We start from the raw sequence: 20,151 nt of genomic DNA on the forward strand, positions 1-20,151 counted from the left end.
TATTTCGGAGTGTTATGTAAGTAATCTAACTATTCTTGCTAAGTATGCATTCACAATAATACTGGTGCACACGCGCTGACGAGGACGAGCTCGAAGGGAGGTTGCTTGGTGGAAGTGGGGGAGGGGCATGAAATTGTAAACATTTGGAAACTGCTCAATTCTCCAGAGTTGCCGACGGCAGCTTTAAAATAGGGCCCATTATGTGTTTAAATACAAATATAGATAGACTACAATGGTTTATATAAACAATACACACCTTTAGGACCAGGAGGTCCTTGCAGGCCAACACCAGGAAAACCAGACTCTCCTTTGGGTCCAGGGAGGCCAGGGAATCCAGGTTGTCCATTTAAACCAGGGTTACCTGTATAGATAAGGAAACCAATCTGTCAAACTCCCATATCTGTTTCATGTGCATTCGGGACTATGGAGTTGGTGTTTGAGGCGTGCAATTGCAAATGTCTTCTTTACCTGGACTTCCTGGCAAACCAGGATCTCCTGGTATTCCTGGGGGTCCTGGGTCACCTTTCTCTGGCACAGCCATCCCAGGTTCACCTTTCTGACCTATTCATTTAGACCAAGATTGAGATAATGTAACTTTTAAAATGGACAAGCTACAGTGCAGTCGGTGTTATTATTTTTTATCTGTATACATGGACAACATTCGCCTTTCATTTCGCTGACAACACTGATTTCTTACCTGGTGCTCCAGGTGCACCTGCCCTTCCTGAAACACCCTGGATACCTTTCTCTCCAGGACCTCCCGGAGACCCATATCCCGGGGGACCAGGCAAGCCCCTGTCTCCTACAGAACCTGGTAAGCCAGGATCACCTGGGGGACCTTGTGCACCTTTTACCAGTGCAGAGCCCTTCAAAAGGTACGTTAGTTAGGGTTAATAAAAGTGACCCACGCGAATCATTAACACAAAATGGATGCAGTTAAAAACGTACTACTAGGATCTAAGACAAGTCTCAGTTAATCAATTATTGCATCAAGGCACTGTTTCGCATTTCACATCCAAAAGATTGTTTACATGAATGTCTTTATATAAAAAAAACACTAACAGGTGGTCCTTTGGGGCCAGGAGGACCTGGTGGTCCATCGCGACCGGGTCGTCCTTCAAGACCCGGTAGACCTGGAGAACCAGGGAAGCCTGTGTCTCCTTTTTCTCCTCTCACACCAAGCCCAGGGATGGCTTCACCCGGGTCACCTTTCTCTCCCGGGTATCCAGGGGGACCCTGAGGCCCTGTTGAGCCCTGAAAGACAGACAGATCAATCACACATTAAATGCCATGGAAACATAAACACATGTAGAGGTAGAGGAACAACAACATAAAGAGGAACATAATGAGGGGGCACTCACAGGCAAGCCTGTGGCCCCAGGCCCTCCTGGGAATCCTCTATCTCCTTTAGGACCTTGATACCCTGGTGTACCTGAGACGAGAACAAGTGGGACATTCACCTTGAAAAGCATATCTTTCTCTCTTTATAAACATAGTCATCTTTTCTGAGATACATTTTTGTCCATTATTTACGGAATGCAAGTATTACAATAAAAGCCAAATAACACATTTCTTAAATGTACATTATACTAAATAACAACACAGGGGAAGGATACACATAAACCTATACTCAAAATGCTTAAGTTATATTGACTTAAATCTTACCTGGAATTCCAGGAGGACCTGGAACACCTTGAGGTCCGGGGACAGGGTTTCCATTCGTAAAACAATTCACACACGTCTCTCCTTTTTGACCTGAGATAAAAGACATTAGTAATAGCAAGCATTAGACACAAATGTCTCTTAACATAGTCTATTCCCATTTTTTAGGGCAAATATAAACAACCCAGAAGACAAAGGGTTTGTTAAATATATAAACAAAGACTATGTTTAACATACTGTAGATTACATTGCTGAGATGCTGGTGTCCCCAACAGGCTTTCTTATCTAGCTTAAAGGTCTCTTTTCACTTGTTCAACCAGCTTGGTCAGACCACAGAAAGCCCACTATAGCTAAACCAACACCAATGCAGCACTAAACACCATATGTAATACATTTAATACAATTATATTTGTATTATAAAAAGGAATAAAACGTAGACCTTTTTGTCCTGATTCTCCAGTATATCCACGCTCTCCCTGCAGGCCTTGTTGACCAGGAGGACCGGGCAGACATGGCAGATCACCATTATATATTCCTGGGGGACCAGGAGGTCCTTGGAGTCCTTGGGGACCTGGGAACCCTGGCCTTCCAGGCGCTCCAGGAAGAGAGGCTCCAGGCTCACCTTCATCTCCCTTCTCTCCTCTCTCTCCAGGTAAACCTGGTGGACCAGGTGGTCCTGAACCTCCTGTTCCTAAAATTAAAAAGAGACGCAATGTAAGCATTTGCCACGTGTTTTGCAAAAAAAACCCAGATTTGCATGTTGCTTACCTGGTAATCCTGGTGAACCAGGTGGTCCTTGAGTACCTAGTTGTACAGAGAAGTACAGAAGTTTTGTTATGGAAGTTCTGTGCATACAATAAGGTGTTTATGCAAACACCAAATACTGCATGGCATATCTACTTATCTTTTCCCTTAGCACATGACCCTCATAATAACAACAGAAACTTTCAATGAAATGAAAAACTGTCACATAGGACTCGAGCATGTTGAGAACACAAGCTTGTTGTAAAATGAATTATGTAAGAGCTAAAATAACAATTTGACTTTTTTGACCATGGTGTCTACATACCTGTAAATCCTCTGTCTCCTTTAGGACCAGGTGATCCAGGATCACCACGTTCCCCTTTTGGTCCTTCGCCATCGAATGGCCCGCCCTACAGGGTGACGGGAAGGTTTTATTTAAATAAAAATCACTGTATCATCAATAATACTTTTATGCATCTTCAAAACCAAATGGACGATAAAGCACAACAGAAACATTTAACATACCCCATATCCTGGAGGTCCAGGAAGTCCTCGATCACCTTTCTCACCCTTAAAACATTAAAATGATAGATAGATAGATAGATAGATAGATAGATAGATAGATAGATAGATAGATAGATAGATAGATAGATAGATAGATAGATAGATGGGTAAAGAAATTGATGTTTTTAATTACTGTATTTCAGTTTCTGCATGAAAATGACAAATGTTTGAAAATGTTTCTAGGCATGTGATACAATGTTGCCTCAAGACAACAAACTTTAAATAAATACATTTAATAAAAAAATAAACAGGATAGACATCATCAATATTTTTCCTTATTGATTCATTGATTGGGTTAATTGTCTTCTTATAAATGACCTCAAGTTGTGGAAAGAAACGTTTAGTACTTACATTGTAACCATCTCGCCCAGGTAAACCAGGACTACCCTGATCTCCTTTATCACCCTAAGAAAGATTTGACAGCAGATGTAGCATTAAATAATATCATCAATGTGATCAATTTTAGTTGGCAGCTATGGTAGACACTTACCGGATATCCAGGGTTGCCTGTGTCACCATCTTTTCCAGGTTTTCCCTTGTAACAGTAAATAAATACACCAAATAAATTTTTTTTAAAATATGCTGGCTTTTGTAATGTGTAAGCTTTACTGTGTGTTTGGGTCTCTGTGGACTCACCCTCTTTCCAAGCTCACCGGGTTCTCCTTTCTCGCCTTTCTGGCCACCTTGTAGACCCTTGTCAGAAAAAGAGAGGACTTTAATTTATAAGGAAGGCAAAATAACATTTGACACTAAAATCACTACATTTACCATCAATTCTTTCTGTCTTTCATTTTGTCTGTCTGTTTGTCAATTCTCATATTCCCATGAAAATAAAAAGAAAAAAGTTGTTAAATACTGTATATAACCCAGAAGGAAAAGTACATACAGGAGGTCCGGGTGGGCCAGGACGGCCTGAATCTCCAGGTGGGCCACGATCACCCTATACAGTAGTAAAAACACATGTTAAACACTATTAAAACATATACATAAATGATAAGTCTGTCAAGAATGTTTTTATCATCTCACACTAGGTATGCATGCTGAATCTATATGTTGAATGATAAAATCGGAATTCTTGAAATTTCTACTACAAATCCAATTTAAATTTCAAATTTAGTGTGGCTTGGATCTGCTTTAGCAACACTGGAATTGCTAAATCTTCATGATGTTTAGACAGGTAATAATAACAGATGAAAAGAGAGAGGTCCCGCACACTATCCACCTGCAAAAATTGAAGGGTTTATTGCTTTATTGCAACGTTTCGATCTCTCGATCTTCTTCAGGCATCAAACATATTATATTTGATGCCTGAAGAAGATCAAGAGATCGAAACATTGCAATAAAGCAATAACCCCTTTATTTTTGCAAGTGGATAGTGTGCGGGACCTCTCTCTTTTCATTTGTTGATATTTGGACTTTCGTGTCCTGCTCTCCTACACACCAATCATACACAGGTGTGCGACATTTATGTGATAGATAGACAGGTAATAATAAAATATTGTATTTACACTTATTACCTTGCCAAATGTTTGAAGATTTGTTTTCTCTTGTACCAAAAAATAAAATAAATAATATTTCTTGTAGAGATTAAAAGAGAGACTGCATATGGAACAGAAATCTTGTATACCTGTACCTTTTTGCCATAAAAAAACAAAAAACATTTTATATCATACCTTTTCTCCTTGTTGAATTTCTGTGGGTGATGGGCCTGAAACTTCGCCAACCTGCCCTGGTGGCCCTGGAGGTCCTTTCAATCCACGCTCACCCTTCATAAATAAATAAATAAACACACATTACATATGCCATCCTAATGTGCAAATAATACATCTATTTTTTCACAGCAAAGGGTCTGCACCTTCTCTCCTTTCGGTCCTTGGAAGTTCAATCCCATATTTCCCTGTAAAACAAAGAGACATATTTACACACTAAATACTGAGACAGGAAAACAGCATGCTATCTAACTCCAGATTCATACTAACCTTTGGCCCTGGTGGACCAGGAGGACCTGGACGACCCTGAAGAAGAACAGAATTAAAAAATTGTTAAAAATGTATGACTTTTCTCAGCCTTTTATCTGAAACGTGCGTGGTGGTCTGTGTACTACTTTCTTCGTGTGATTTAAACAGAGACAAAGTGCACAGAAATTGTCTTACCTCATAACCTCGGGGACCAGGAGGACCAACAGGACCTGAGGGACCTGGGGGTCCGGGATCTCCCTAATTGTAAACCATATAGAGCTATGGTAAGTTCACATTTAGTCCAAATTATATTTCTGTTTACTAGTTGATACAGTGTTCGATTATGAAAACTAGGGTAAACAGTGGAGTCAGCTATGAGCACATCTACTAATGTAACTGTGTGGGTCAAATTATCCGTTATTTGGAAAACTATGCTCAACAAAGTTCTGTTGATGATTCATTTATAAATGCTTACCCTTGAGCCTGGGGTACCATCAAAACCAGGTTCTCCATTTACTGAAGAGATAATGCCTTCTATGACCTCCCCGGGTTCACCCTGCAAATAACAGAGAACATATTTTTAATATGCATAAAATTTTGATTAAAAAGTGTTTCTACATATGAAAAATATGAATTATGCAATAAAATATTTGCCTTTTGTCCTGTTAAACCAGGTGGACCCTGTGGAGAAAGACAAGATATTTTAAAAAAACTAACTTTAAATACGTTTTGAGGCAGCCTACAATTTACAAGCAGAAGTAAGTATGCTTGCATCCTTCAAATGTGACATGAAGTACTTACTCTTGGACCCTCGAAACCTGGAAGACCTTGAACTCCTGGAAATCCTCTTTCACCCTGTAAAAACATTTTTATCATTGTCCATTTTAAACTGATCAGTACACTAATAAGAGATTTTTTTACTGATAAGTACATACTTTAGTTCCATTACAGCCTGGAATTCCCTTTGGTCCCGGTGCACCGTCCTGTCCTGGGATACCCTGTCAGTCAAAAAGAGCAAATGTATGCTTATTTCTACTGCCATTGAGAACCAAATGCATAAATACACCCAGTAAGTCAGTCTATAGTCTTTCTCTTTTACACAAGTCAACTTATTAATTCCCTCACCGGAATTCCTGGTGTTCCTGGGAATCCTGGCAATCCTGCAGGTCCCTGGAAAAACACAAATATAGTCAGCACTTATGGATGAACCTAGACTTACTATGAGCAAGAGGCTGTTACTGAAAATCTTACTCTTATTCCTTTAGGTCCAGATGGCCCTGATGGTCCATCATCACCCTGTGAAAAATTAAATAAGAGAGTAAGATTCAAGCCTTCATATAAAATGTATCTGATCGTCAATTGATTTAATCTCTGTTGTTTGATAAATTGATGGATATTGTGATCTGACCTTCTCTCCACGAGGTCCAATTGGCCCTTCTGGTCCAGGGAAACCTGGAACGCCGGGCTGACCGGTTAACCCTGGAAATCCTCGCTCACCCTGTCAGTACAGATAAGAATTAAAGAATGATTTAAAGAAATGAGGGAAAAAACATTTTGATCTCTCCCATTAGCTGTTCAGTAGTCAGAAAATTAAATTTTATTCATATAGCACTTTTCATAATTGTTTAATTGTTCCAAAGCAGCTTTACATTGATAAATGAGAAAAGACAGGAATATCAAAGGACAACAAAAGTAGCAAAGATAAACCGTTCCAGTGAGCAGTATTTAATGTGACGTATAGAAGAAAGTTTTAAGTTAAGCTAATATCAGCTGACTCCCTAGAAGAAAAAAACCCTGTGGGAAAAAAGTCCTTGGGAGAAAAAAACCAACCCCTTGAGAGAGAGCCAGACATAGCTGATCCTATATAGGATATACTATATATTAAATACTATATTATAAAACCTTATGGGAATAAAAACAAACCTTCAGAGAGAGCCAAACATAGCTGATCCTATAAAGGATATAATACTGTGCAAAAGCCACCACCACCAGACTTGTTATTTTAGAAGTTTTAATGTCCATCCATTTATATTTTTTAATCTATTTAAAAAAATTAAAAATACAGGAAATATGTAAAAAAAAAAAATCAGGACTAAATGTCTTCTTTACGCATCATCTGTGTTTAGTGTGACCTCCCTTGGCACTAAACACATCTTGAGCATTTTGAGGAGAATGAAGTAAAAAGATAATTTCTTTAAAATTATAAATTAGGATTTCAATTTATTTAGGCTTAAGAGATCCTGCAGTTTTCTTGCTATTCCTCAAGTGGAAGGGGAGTTTACCCTAAAAAACTTGACACATCAGTTTACATTTTTATACAGTTTTTAATACTATATACACATTTCCTGTATGGTTGTATTCTATTAAACAGACTGAGAAACAATTATATATGATCACTATAACATTGCAAAAACAAATCTAATTCTGGCATGGTGGCCTACCACTTTTGCACAGTAGTGTATATATTAAATACTATATTATAAAACTTTATGAGAATTTAAAACGTAAAAAATTAAAATGTTAATAGAAGCGGTTGGTTGTGTTTCAAATGTCATAATGAAGCAACATGAATTATTTGCTATAGTGCAATAATTCATTACATGAAAATACATCAGCCTATAGTTGCAAGATCTCTTCAATTGTGACTGTTTGAGGGTTTACACTTACCTTCTCTCCCTTCACACCACTGCAATCACACTTGGATCCAGCACCACAGCCATGACATGCCTATAAAGACAGAAGAGAACAGTCAGAGGTGTCTCACATGAACACGTTTAAGGACATAAAAACAGTCATCAGATATTCAACAGCATTCAAGACAGCCAAGATGTCACAGCTTCAGACTAGAGAGAGGTTATCAAACTCAAGTTTAATTCAAAATTTGGGATGAAAAGCATCTGCTAAAGGTAAATGGACACATAAATAACTTATTTAAATGAAGTTTCATCACTCATCATTAGCTGACACATAAAGTCAAGCAATTCTATAATTTCTATAATTTTCATAAACAGAAAACTATGTATTTACAGAGATGTTAGATAATGGCAACAATAGGTTTGACATGTACACAAACAATATGGATTATAAGGTAAACAAATGCTCAAAGTATGTACAGTATTAAAATAAGAGATTCATGCTTAATATCAATCCTAAATATTTCTAAAGGATTTAGTAAGAGATACACTGTTGGGTTTAAACGTGAATACAGATCATAGCTGTCTTTACTGTTCATGCGATTGTATTTTAATACTGACACTAGATGGCACTATTTATCTACATTTGAGACGACAACTGATCATTACTACAACAGAAACATAGAAAAAAATGCAATAACCTCTCTTATTTTTATATTTTCCTCTAGCAAATTATTTATGAACGTGGCTGACCACGTTATTTGCTTCTTTTCAATCTTGAATGTTTGGTTGCATCACACAAACATTTCCTCAGATGTAGATTCTCTCTCTTCAGGGATCCCTTATTCCTCTCAGAAAATCATTCTTTACTCCAAATAAAAAATAAGCCATCCTAACAGACCTTATCTAATCTGAGGCATAATGTCTTTTACTTTTCTAGAGTGTTTACCAAATTCACTGTTTGTGTTATATAGTTCACAAAATGTACACTTTACAGGCTTGACAAAGTCTTAAAATTGATTGTAATTCATTTGACAGAAGCTGTATTCGACTGACCGTAACTGTTACATTCATAACTGCATTTTGCCAAGATGGCCTCAGAGTAAATTAATTCCAAAAATGAAAAGTTTGTCATTATTTTACAAATCTATATACATTTCTTTTTTCTTCAAGGATCTGCAATCAAGCAGGAGCACCACTGACTTCCATAGTAGGAAAACAAAATACTATGGAAGTCAATATGGTTTGGTTACAAACATTGCTCAATATAACTTCCTTTGTGTTTAGCCGAACAAAGAAATGTATACATGTATGTAACAACTTGTGGATGAGTAACTGAAGACAGAATTTTTATTTTTTGGATGAACTATCTTAACTAGCTTTAAAGGGACCATGGTTGTAATAAGCACTAAACACACATGCACACGCACACGCACACACACACACTTAAAGGCGGGGTGCATGATCTCTGAAAGCCAATGTTGATGTTTGAAATCATCTAAACAAACACACCTCTACAAAAATCATGCACCTGCAGCCTTTAATATTGGAGGGAAACTTCCCCTCAGTTTTTCTTTATCCCCACTGTCTCTCTCACTAGGGTTTGAGACACAATGTTTACATCCTACTGTATGTTAAATGGTCCCTACAATACATATGAATGAAAATGAAAGCTTTGTTATATTTAAAAAGAGAGAAAAAAGTCTCCCAGTATAGCCAGTAGTGACTTCCCTGTACACAGTGCTAGTGACTGCAATGCTTCAACAAACCAGCCCAAATGTCAATGGTGTCACATTTATGGTGGAGAAAATCACAGGTGAAGTTCCAGGTCCCAAAAGTTTTCTTTTTACTAAGATCAAACGGTCTATAACAACAGGATTATTCATATTAAAACCACAAATCATATTAAATAATATTATATAAAAAAATACAGTGTCAGAAAAAAATAGCCCCAAAATGCCACTGGGGCAGTAACTTTAAAAAGGTCCTAATATGAACCATTTAGATACAGATATGTATACATTTACCATTATGAACCCCTGAAATACTAATATGTGTCTTTGAAAAACTATGCACTCTTTGGTAGCAGTATGTATCTCTTGGGTACTAATATGAACCATTGGTGTTCATCATTTTCTGACAGTGTGTTAAAAGCATATTGGGAAAATTGTGCACATGTTTTAGTGCAGAAACACTAGACAAATTCTGACACCTTCTTGACTCAATAATAACTGCTATAAAAAAAGGTCCTGGACACTAAAGAGGATCTGTGAAAACTATTATCTGTAAACTTGACAACAAACTTACCCAAAACTTCAAAACTGCTTCCTCAAAATAACGTCAAAATAATAGTTTAGCTAAGAACAGCAATGACTGTACAACAATTAATGTGTGCTAATATCTAATCACCAGTTCTAAATCATAGGCCTACATTAATATTAAAGTTTTTTACATTTAAAATTTGCAAATAGTTTTACAATTATTAAAAATATGAACCTACTTAAAGGTACATTCCTTAAAATATGTTTCATATAAAAACATGCAGGTGATTGACAGATGTTTTTGACCACATTAAATAGTAAGCAAAGTGAATGTGGGTGGAACGATCAGATCAAACATTAGATGTGATTGTAAATGTGGAGATAAACAGCTCCCTCTAGTGGAAGAAAAGTGCAATGACTCAACCTCAGTGGATTTCAAAAAGACAGCTGGAAAAAGTAGCCTGAGGGCACATAAATGCTGCGAGCCGTCTAAACTAACTGTCACCAGACCACAAGTAATGTGTAAGCCTAATAAAAACAGACTCATTACCATACTGTGCTTCATAAATCTGTGAGAACCTGCAAAAACCTGAAAACCTGAGATTCAGAACCTGGACACAATCATTATTTTCACAAAATATTTAAAAGGATAAAAAGTTATCAAATATAATGTATATAACCCTATTGTTTTCCAACATAAAGAGGTTTAGGTAAATGCATATGAATGTATAAGGGAAAGTGTATATTTTGTGTATAGATCATATCTTTTTGGTTTAATCATCTTTACTAAGTTTTACACAGCTGAACAAAAACATACTGAAACATTCCTTTTCTCTAAAGACAAACCTAGCAAAACAGCTAGACTGGCACATTTCACTGAACTCTTTTTCTGTCTCTGTTGGATGTTAGATGACTTCAGGGTCCATAAAATGAGAACACAGAAAAAAGAAAACATCCATAGAGACTCTTAAACATGTTATTACAATACAGATTTTTGACCCAGAAAGCATCTCCCTCTGATGTCCTGCGCTAAAAAATTCCTTAATTCCTATTCCTGTGGAGTTCAGAAAAGTATAACCTTTGACCTCTTATAATTAACCCCTTAAGGCCGAGTGGCAGTGCAGGGGTGGAGTGAAAAAGTGTACTTTAGGGTCAAATGGTTACCAAAATTGTGCAATAGATGCCACTGAGTTGAACTCAGGCTATGAGAACAAACTATGCATATCTCTTTCTTTAGCTTTTCTTGTGCATTACATAATAAACGCATATAAATCTACAAGCAGCGACCCCAACTCTGAAAAAATCCCCTGCGCTAGAACCAATAAGAGCTCTAAGGAAAAATGCACATGTAAATACACAACTAAACAAGCGACAGGGAAGATACAGTCAATCTTGTCAAGGAAGAACCGCATATCATAATAACTGTGCAAGCAAATGGAACGGTATGAATGATGATTACGTGTCTGAATCAGATCAGCTATTTGATAGAAAGTGCTTGAATGATGAAATCAGATAAATGATGCATGCTGATCGTATTGTGCATGTCATACCAGATTCAAAATAAGACAGCTGTGAGAGCTTCGGATAAGCAAGATAAAGAGTACGAGTGTGCAAGCACAGCTGTGGGATCTTGCTAAGGTTCTCAGATTGTGTGGACAGAACGGGAGACATCAGGTTCATACTGAAAAACTTAGTCTGTGATTTAAGGTATTCATACTTTGTCTTTTAGCTATCTAATTAACATTAAGCAATACAAATGTATGGTTCACCTACATCTACAACACATTTTATATAAAATTTGTTACTTAATAGGCACAATTTGCTTTGCTTCTGTCTGTCACTTGCTGTATTTGTGCCCACTATCTGAACCGATAAAACTTTCTTATCAAATTCTCAAAATACACAAATTTCCCAAGAGAAAAGGGAATTCTGCATATTTCTCCTATCGTACAAGGATTAAACATTTCTGAGTGAACACAATATTATAACAAACAAATCCAACGATGTCTACATGTCCAGGTGCACCGAACGTGATTTTGGCATGAGTGCACTTTGTCTAAATATTTGCAGCTTAGTACGAAGTTTAAACAGCAGCAGCTGGGCTCACAGAAAATGCAGTACCTTACATCACCACAAGAGGGCGCTAGAAAAGAAGGATGGTTTAATAACAACAGCATTCAAAGTCACAGTCAATCTAGATTACTCTATGACCGATTCCTGTCCTGGTATCAGGCTTCATTTGTGTGATTATGTTAAATGTGAAAAGAAAAGAAAACATTTGACTTTTCTAAATAGGGATCACTGGACGTGGATTGGCACTCAAATGATTGTAAGGCAAGTTCTCACCTGAACTATAATCTGGAGATCTAATTCTAGCCCCCAGCATGTTCAAACCTGCATGCCATACCCAGCTTGCATATGAATCTGCAGGGCTCAAATGAATTACACCTTAAAGCACCCTTTTTTTTCCAAATTTTTTTTAAAATAAGTTAGCTTGGTTTAGCAAGGTGCAGCAAAAATCAAATTCTTACTTTAAACTTTAAAAGCAGGTAATTTTAATACAAATAATATAGTTAAATTGTTGTTGAGAGTTGAATTGTTTTTAATGACGATTCTTTATAGTCCTACTTCAGTACCTAAAACTACTGAGAAAATTTCTTGTGTTGTACCAAGGCAAGAGGAGGATAGATGATCAAATGCCACGAATGCCAGAGCATTGTTGGAAAAACAGAGATGGCCAATGAAAACACACTCTGGAATATGGCACTAAATTTGTGCATACAAACAATTGTAAATCTCTCTGCTTGCAAATTAACAATCAGCAAACAAAAATAAAAAATGAATCTCTTTGTTTTCTGAGATCTAAAATCTGCTTGACAGTTTAAAGGTAACACCATAAACATGAGCTCACGTACATCCACAAAGTAAAACAGGGCTTTCCAGATTTACACCGGGGAGCCACTGCTGCCTCCGATCTCCAGTAATAGCAGAAGCAGATGGAGTGAAGGAAGTGCAAAGAACGTGGGGAACAACTGAGGAAAACAAAGTAGGGGTGAACAAAAAAGGGAACAAACAGGGGTGTGTGTATGACAGGGAAAGTAAATAGGAAAAATGTACTGGTTTTTAGGGAAGTACCACATGACTTTAGGGTCTCTTTGGCTGTAAGACTGTCTAATTCAAGTTGAAACAAGATCTATTCAGCTCATTGTTCGAAACGACATTCGTGAAACATGTGCACACATCTCTATCTGACAAAAGCTATATAATTACCACCTTGTTTTAAAATGGGCTAGACACAACTAGACAGTAGGATATTAGCATGTCTGTCCTTTTGCTCTATACTAGTAATATACACACAGACTGTCTCACTCCCACTAAATGGCAGTACCACGGAGTTAAGACAGACATCTACAGTGAGGATTAGTTTGAACAGTTTGATCTTTTATATATGGCACATTCATAAGATTCTTTACATTTTTAATAAATGCCTTAAGAAGAGTTCAGATAGAAATGTTCCTAATAATGATTTGAAAGACTTTTATATTTACATTTATGCATTTGACAGAAACTTTTATCCATTTTTATCAGCATATGTGTTTATCCTGGTTTGAACCCATGACCATTTGTGCTTCTAATGCAATGCTCTACCACTGAACTTTACAGGAGCACCAAACATTCTTGCAATTTTTATGAATTCCAAACACACCTGATTGCGACCATTCAGGTGTGAGAGCGCCAATTGTTTGTTTGATGTATAATATTAAATGTTTTGTGTTTTGTAATAAATATATTTTTATGTTTTATACCTTTTTTTAAGAGGAAATTTCACAAGACTTTTTGAAGATGTCAAATAAATCTTTGGTGTCCCCAAAGTACATATGTCAAGTTTTAGCTCAAAATACCATACAGATAGTTTCTACTACAATTGCCACTTGGTAGATGTGAGCAAAAATGTGCCATTTTTGGGTGTCCTTTAAAATGCAAATGAGATGATCTCTGCATTTAAAGGCAGTGCCGTGGTTGGATAGTGCAGGTTAAGGCGCCCTTTTTATTATCCCCTTCTGACATCACAAGGGGAGCAAAATTTCAATTACCTATTTTTTCACATGCTTGCAGAGAATGGTTTACCAAAAATAAGTTAATGGGTTGTTAATTTTCACATTTTCTAAGTTGATGGAAGCACTGGGGACCCAATCATAGCTCTTAAAACATGGAAAAAGTCAGATTTTCATGATATGTCCACTTTAACCATATTCATATTCTACAAAAAAGCTACAAAAAGTTTAATCAAATTGGTTACGCAAGTCAATTCAACGTACTGTACTATTTTAAGTTTTTGACTAGTGATGAGTTGACGTTACTTCTAAAAACAAATAAAAATTGTTTAACCTCTTAAGACCCGAGCTTTGGTTAGTTTTCTTCCAGCTATTTTGGGGTTAGAAACAGTGGTGGCTCGTGACTGCTCATCCGAGGGGCGTAAATTCAAAATAAGTGTTCGGAGAGTCATGTGTGTTGCTTGCGTTTTTAAAATATGTGTTTGTCGCGTCATGTGAACCATGTGCATTACGTGTTTTGTCAAAATAAGTGCCTGGTGCACACGTGTCGAAACCATTTATGATAATAAAGACGCTCACGTTTAGAAAATACACTCAAGACACTCCCTTAACAGTAAACTCTGAGTACGCCTCAGATTATGCGAGAATCTGGTAAACGCAAGCGTCTCTTTTATCATAAACCCTTTACATGCGTCTGCAGCAGGCACTTATTTTGACAAGACACGTGATGCACACAGGATCACTCGACGCGCAGAACACATATTTTGAAAAAAGGAACCACACACAATGGGCTACATACATGTTGTGACAAACTTTGCATCAAGCGTCCTCGAAAAAAGAAGTCATTGGCTGCCACTGGTTAGGAAGAACCAATAAATATAATAACCAAATATTTTTCTTTGAACATGACGGAGTGTATTTGTCCACGTTTCTGTACAACACGTTCCAGTTATACAGAATTAAGTATTATGGTGCAAACAACAAAAAAACGCGATGTCCACATCCACGTCTTAGGAGGTTAATTTCATTTGTTATGTTAAAGTAACATAAAACATACTGATATGACTTACTGATCTACTAACATCTTTTACAGTGTAGTGCCATTGCTGAGTATGAAGAAAGCTAATTTTATTCATTCACAAGGAGACTCAGACATAGCATTGAAAAATAAGAGATCTCTTCATCTACTGATATTGCAGTTCAGACAAAGTTTTACAGTATAAGATGACAGATAAAGAAGGGAGGAGACATCTAGATCAGGGTCAGCCCTTGACTATGAACTCTATTCAAACACCCATCCACTGTTTTTTTTTTGCACCTCTTATCTTTTTATAGCAGCTGTTGTTTCTGTCTCTGGCCAAGAATCAAACAATCTTCATAATAATTGCTTTTCAGGTTTACATTTCTAAGATTTTTATATTTACTATGTGTATGTGACGAAAAAAGATTGAATTTTGATGATAAAAACCTTTGGCTAGTACTAAACATAAACAGAATGCCCATACAGGTATAGAGAGACTATGGTTTGTATTCTTGGGCTCAGTGCTAGGCTAACATAAAAATGTTATTGTTAAGGTGTTTTACTTTAATAAATACTACATATATTAAAGATAAAGACAAACCCGCTAAGGCATGCCATGTAAATGATGATTTCACAATTCTAGCACATTTCCACCATAACTTGCTGCTTATTACACTTATAGAGGTTTTAGCATCAAAAGTGAAAATACAAATTTATTTCAAATAATTTGAGCAAAATACAAACTGGAGAAAAGTTCAAAATGTTGTCTACTGCTATAATCACAGCATCCGCTCAAGCTGGCATTGACTCCAAAAGTTTGTACAAAACCAGATGATCCCAGCATGATTTGAGAAAAATCCAGAGATCATCTGGAAATTGTAGAAATAGTGCTGTATGTTTTGCAACATTACTCATTTGTTATGTTTTATTGCTTGCAAAATCCTTTTTTTTTTTTTCTTAAAAATTACAGATTTTCTGTGTGGTCTCAGACCTTAAGACCCCACTATGTATCAATTGCCAGTCTGTCAGGACAACAATTGAATGTTAATGCCAGCAGAAGACCTTATAATACTTTTTGATTGATGATGCATAATACCAAAACAGACCACGTCTCACATTACATACTGTGACAGGATTAGCAAGCCCACCTATGCAGTCATCTAATTCAGCACCCATCTACAAATATTTGTACTTTAAACAACCAGACAACAACATAGCTATCAAATCCATCAGGAATGCACCATAGCACCTCTCCCATCCGCTCTATGCTTTCCGTTTGTAGCACGTGGCAAGTCTTTAGTAGCCTCAGACATCTCTGTATTTTGATGCTTTGATGCCGATCACATTCACTCATGCCAGAGCAGACATGTCACATGTCCTTCCAGAGAATACATCTAACATCCTTATAGGACCGTTTTGTAAAGTGAGAGTTTGTCACTCTGGATTCTTCATCAAATTATCTTAAAGGGGCACTCCACTTTTTTTGAAAATAGGCTTATTTTCCAGCCCCCCTAAACATTTAAGTTTTACAGTTTTGAACTTCATTCAGCCGATCTCTGGGTCTGGCGCTACCACTTTTAGCATTGCTTAGCATAATCCATTGACTCTGATTAGACCATAAGCATCGCGCTCAATAATAACCAAAGAGTTTCGATATTTTTCCTTTTTAATACTTGACTCTTCTGTAGTTACATCGTGTACTAAGATCGACGGAAAATTTAAAGTTGCGATTTTCTAGGCAGATATGTCTAGGAACTATACTCTCATTCCAGCGTAATAATCAAGATCCTTGCTGCTGTAACATGGCTACAGCAGGCACAATAATATTATGCAGTGCCCGAAAATAGTGTCCTATTGATAGTTAAAATGGTAAAAAAGGAAAAATATCAGAACTCTTTGGTCATCTTTGCGCACAATGCTAATGGTCTAATCAGATTCAACGTATTATGCTAAGCTATGCTAAAAGTGGTAGCGCCAGACATGGAGATCAGCTGAATGGATTCCAAAATGGTAAAAATCAAATGTTTAACTCTAGGGAATGAGCATATTTTCAAAAAAAGTGGAGTGTCTCTTTGACATCTATTCATCTTTCTAAAAGAAGGAACAATAAAAGGATGAATACTGGTACATACTTCAAACTGCAGATATATGCTTGTGCAAGTCCCTCAAAGTACGTGGCTGATGTCACTCAATATATCATTAATATCAGAAGAAATAGAAATGATAACATCACAAGTGAATACATCTCTCCAAATACATTGATAAACTGTCTAAACCAGTGTTTCTCAACAAGGGGGACAAACCTCTGACTTTTTACTTTCAGGCTCTGACAAATAATGCAATGTACTGGAATTTCTGTAATGTAACAACCAGACACGATCCCACGCAGAACATTAAACCAGATACTGCCATCAAACTAGAGCGCTGCTTAAAAATATAAAAGCAAAACAGAGAAACAAGGAGTGCACGAGGCACTCTCTTCATATAAACAGCATTCATTTCATTAATATATTAAACTGTGATATGAAACACTTCTCTTTGTTGACCTACATGTTCGGGTCTAAAGTCTAATCTGGAGTAAATGAATGTGTCCAGAATTGCCCCCTACCTGTATATCCTTTTTCAATAGTCCCTACATTTTTCACTATTATAGTCCATTTGAAGAAGTTAAATGAAAATGAATGAGCAGATTTGGACACAAAGGGTGACCCATTTAGCATGACCCTCACAGTGAATGTGCAGCTAGCTGTGTGTGTGGGGGGGTTGATTTTGGACACAGACCAAGTCAGGTCTCAAGTCTATATGAATCAATTTGCCCAATCTTACCTTGGCAAAATACAGGTGTAATTGGGGTATATACTGTATATGCACCAGGTATGCCAAACACATACTGAAAGTTGAAGCCAAAACAATTGATTGTCCCCTGGTGGGCTACAGTATAGGTCATAAACCTCACCCTCTCCATGTTAACAAATGGGATGTGAGCCTAACTTAAAAATCTAATTATAATCCAAATAAAAATTTTTGTGATGGTTTCTGTTTTTATGGGCCGAGCACTGAGGTGCAAGCCAAAGGTTGCACATGTGTCAGAAGTGGCAAAAAGTTACATCTGGTAAAAAATTGGAAAAATTGCTCAATAGCACCACCTATACAATTTTGAAGTAATGCCCCTTGAGCTACGTTAAATAACAGGTATGAAATTAAGTAGGATCATGTATCACCCCAAGACCTACAAAAAGTATCTTGGAGCAAAACTCTAAGGGGTGGTTTCCTGGACAGGGATTAGAATAGTCCTAGCCTAAAATAAAAGTAAGAGTTGTCCAAACTTACAACAACTTGCACTGAGATATCTTAAAATACATCAGTGCCCTTTGTTTTGCCTCAAAATGCACAGAAGTAAAGCTTTTAGTAAGGCATGTTTGTTAAAAATTGCTATATTTCCTAATTAAACTAAGGCCTAGTCCTGGTTTAAGCTAATCCCTGTCCGGGAAACCACCCCTAAACCCCACAGAAAGTCAGGAATACGCTTTGTTTTTAAAGGTCCTGTTCTTTCTGTGTTTTTGAAGCTTTGATTGTGTTTACAGTGCGCAATATTAATTTTTTTTTAACATGTTTCACGTGTAAAAAAAGCGGTATTTTTCACACAATTTACTAACTCTATGCCGTTTTCCTTGCCCCTTCCTTGTTCTGTGAAATCCCTCATTTTAGAAATACGTAATGAGTTCTGATTGTGTAGTTTGTTTAGTGTGTTGTGATAAAAAAAATTGTGTGTTGTGATTCGACAGCAACTTATCATATCATAGCAGAGTCGTTTGTGCCAAAGCTGGCGACTGACGTATTCTAGAGTGGGCAGAGTTTAGTCCAAAACTGTTTTATTGACGTCACTAAGGCCTAGTCCACACGGACATGGGTATTTTTATAAATATCAGTATCAGGGCACTGAAACGAACATTTTTGAAAACCCCTGCGAGGGTGAGGATTTTAAAAAATTCTTTTTTTGAGGAAAACATTCCAGGATTTTTCTAATTTTAATGGACTTTAATGGACCCCAATACTTAACACTTAACTTAACAGTTTTTTTAAGCTAACTTAACAGAGAGTTTCAAAGGACTCTAAACGATCCCAAACGAGGCATAAGGGTCTTATCTAGCGAAACGATTGTCATTTTTGACAAGAAAAATAAAAAATATGCACTTTTATACCATAACTTCTCTTCTATCTCTGGTCCTCTGACGCGCCAGCGCGACCTCACGTAATTGCATAGTGACTTAGAAACGTCACGTGTTACATATATGAAACACACATTTGTGGACCATTTTAAACAATAAACTGACAAAAAGACATTAATTAGTATCATTTGACATACAACAATGTCGGAACGGTCCTCTTTCTCCACACTTGTAAACACTGGGGCGTAGTTTTGCATACATCATCTGTGACCTCTTGACTTGATGACGTACTGAACAAAGAAAGACAATTATCTGGATTTTTTTTTAACAACATTGACTAATCCTTTAAGCTTTATCATTTTGCAAGTATTATTTATGCTTTAACAGCAACATTACACACTAACTAAAGTTTGAAAAATGGGATCAGGAAGAACATGACCTTCAATTACAGATGTTGTACTTTAATGAACTCCTCCTAGAGAATTAATCAGATATATTTGGTCAGTCTCATCTAAAAGCCATAGCCATGCTAAATTGCGGAGATCTTGACTTTTCGTTGGTGAACGTGTCTGTGGCGCCCTGACAAATTTCAGCATTTCAAAATTGAGACCTACTGTATAGCACTGACAATGACAGGCAAGTGTGTTTTATTAAAAGTTGCTTTAAATAATTCATTCTTAGCTACATTTTATTCAAAGCAATCTTTCTCTTGTTTTAATATCCTGCCCACAGTTACCAAAAACCAACATCAGTGGTAATACAGCTGATGTCTGAAACAACAATTCATACCCCTATGCAACCAAAAACGTGCCTGTGTTCCAGACCGACAGATGTACAGATAGCTCTCAGCAGACATACCTCAGCATTCATACAGCCTCTATATTAAAGTGATACAACTTTCCAGGTACTGTATCTCTTTCACATTTTCCAAAATACATTTTGATGACCTGGTCTCCTCTTTAACCAACACAAAGTGTGTGCATGTGTTTGTATGTGTATCAAACATCTTATTTGTTAGTTTAGTTAGTGTTTAAGAAACAGCTGTGGAGGCAGATGGACACTCATTGAAAGGAAGGAAGTCATT

General features: G+C 36.9%; 1 protein-coding gene across 1 annotated transcript in view; it reads right to left on the reverse strand.

Annotated features, from left to right (window-relative positions):
• The window catches only part of col4a5 (collagen, type IV, alpha 5 (Alport syndrome)), a 39,375-nt gene that overhangs the window by 14,961 nt on the left and 4,263 nt on the right, over positions 1 to 20,151 (reverse strand). Inside the window, exons 2-27 of the mRNA XM_065289066.2 lie at positions 7,596 to 7,655; positions 6,337 to 6,426; positions 6,180 to 6,224; positions 6,054 to 6,098; positions 5,864 to 5,926; positions 5,730 to 5,783; positions 5,583 to 5,609; positions 5,404 to 5,484; positions 5,124 to 5,186; positions 4,950 to 4,985; positions 4,826 to 4,867; positions 4,644 to 4,736; positions 3,857 to 3,910; positions 3,607 to 3,663; positions 3,461 to 3,505; positions 3,322 to 3,375; positions 2,932 to 2,976; positions 2,732 to 2,816; positions 2,431 to 2,466; positions 2,102 to 2,353; positions 1,666 to 1,755; positions 1,362 to 1,432; positions 1,063 to 1,254; positions 698 to 866; positions 469 to 561; positions 257 to 361 (exon numbers count right to left, since the gene is read on the reverse strand). Of these exons, the coding sequence (XP_065145138.1) occupies positions 257 to 361; positions 469 to 561; positions 698 to 866; positions 1,063 to 1,254; positions 1,362 to 1,432; positions 1,666 to 1,755; positions 2,102 to 2,353; positions 2,431 to 2,466; positions 2,732 to 2,816; positions 2,932 to 2,976; positions 3,322 to 3,375; positions 3,461 to 3,505; positions 3,607 to 3,663; positions 3,857 to 3,910; positions 4,644 to 4,736; positions 4,826 to 4,867; positions 4,950 to 4,985; positions 5,124 to 5,186; positions 5,404 to 5,484; positions 5,583 to 5,609; positions 5,730 to 5,783; positions 5,864 to 5,926; positions 6,054 to 6,098; positions 6,180 to 6,224; positions 6,337 to 6,426; positions 7,596 to 7,655 (2,047 nt within the window). The remainder of the gene's footprint in view (positions 1 to 256; positions 362 to 468; positions 562 to 697; positions 867 to 1,062; positions 1,255 to 1,361; positions 1,433 to 1,665; positions 1,756 to 2,101; positions 2,354 to 2,430; positions 2,467 to 2,731; positions 2,817 to 2,931; positions 2,977 to 3,321; positions 3,376 to 3,460; positions 3,506 to 3,606; positions 3,664 to 3,856; positions 3,911 to 4,643; positions 4,737 to 4,825; positions 4,868 to 4,949; positions 4,986 to 5,123; positions 5,187 to 5,403; positions 5,485 to 5,582; positions 5,610 to 5,729; positions 5,784 to 5,863; positions 5,927 to 6,053; positions 6,099 to 6,179; positions 6,225 to 6,336; positions 6,427 to 7,595; positions 7,656 to 20,151) is intronic.

Source organism: Paramisgurnus dabryanus, chromosome 2, assembly GCF_030506205.2.
Source record: "Paramisgurnus dabryanus chromosome 2, PD_genome_1.1, whole genome shotgun sequence".
Lineage (NCBI taxonomy): Eukaryota > Metazoa > Chordata > Actinopteri > Cypriniformes > Cobitidae > Paramisgurnus > Paramisgurnus dabryanus.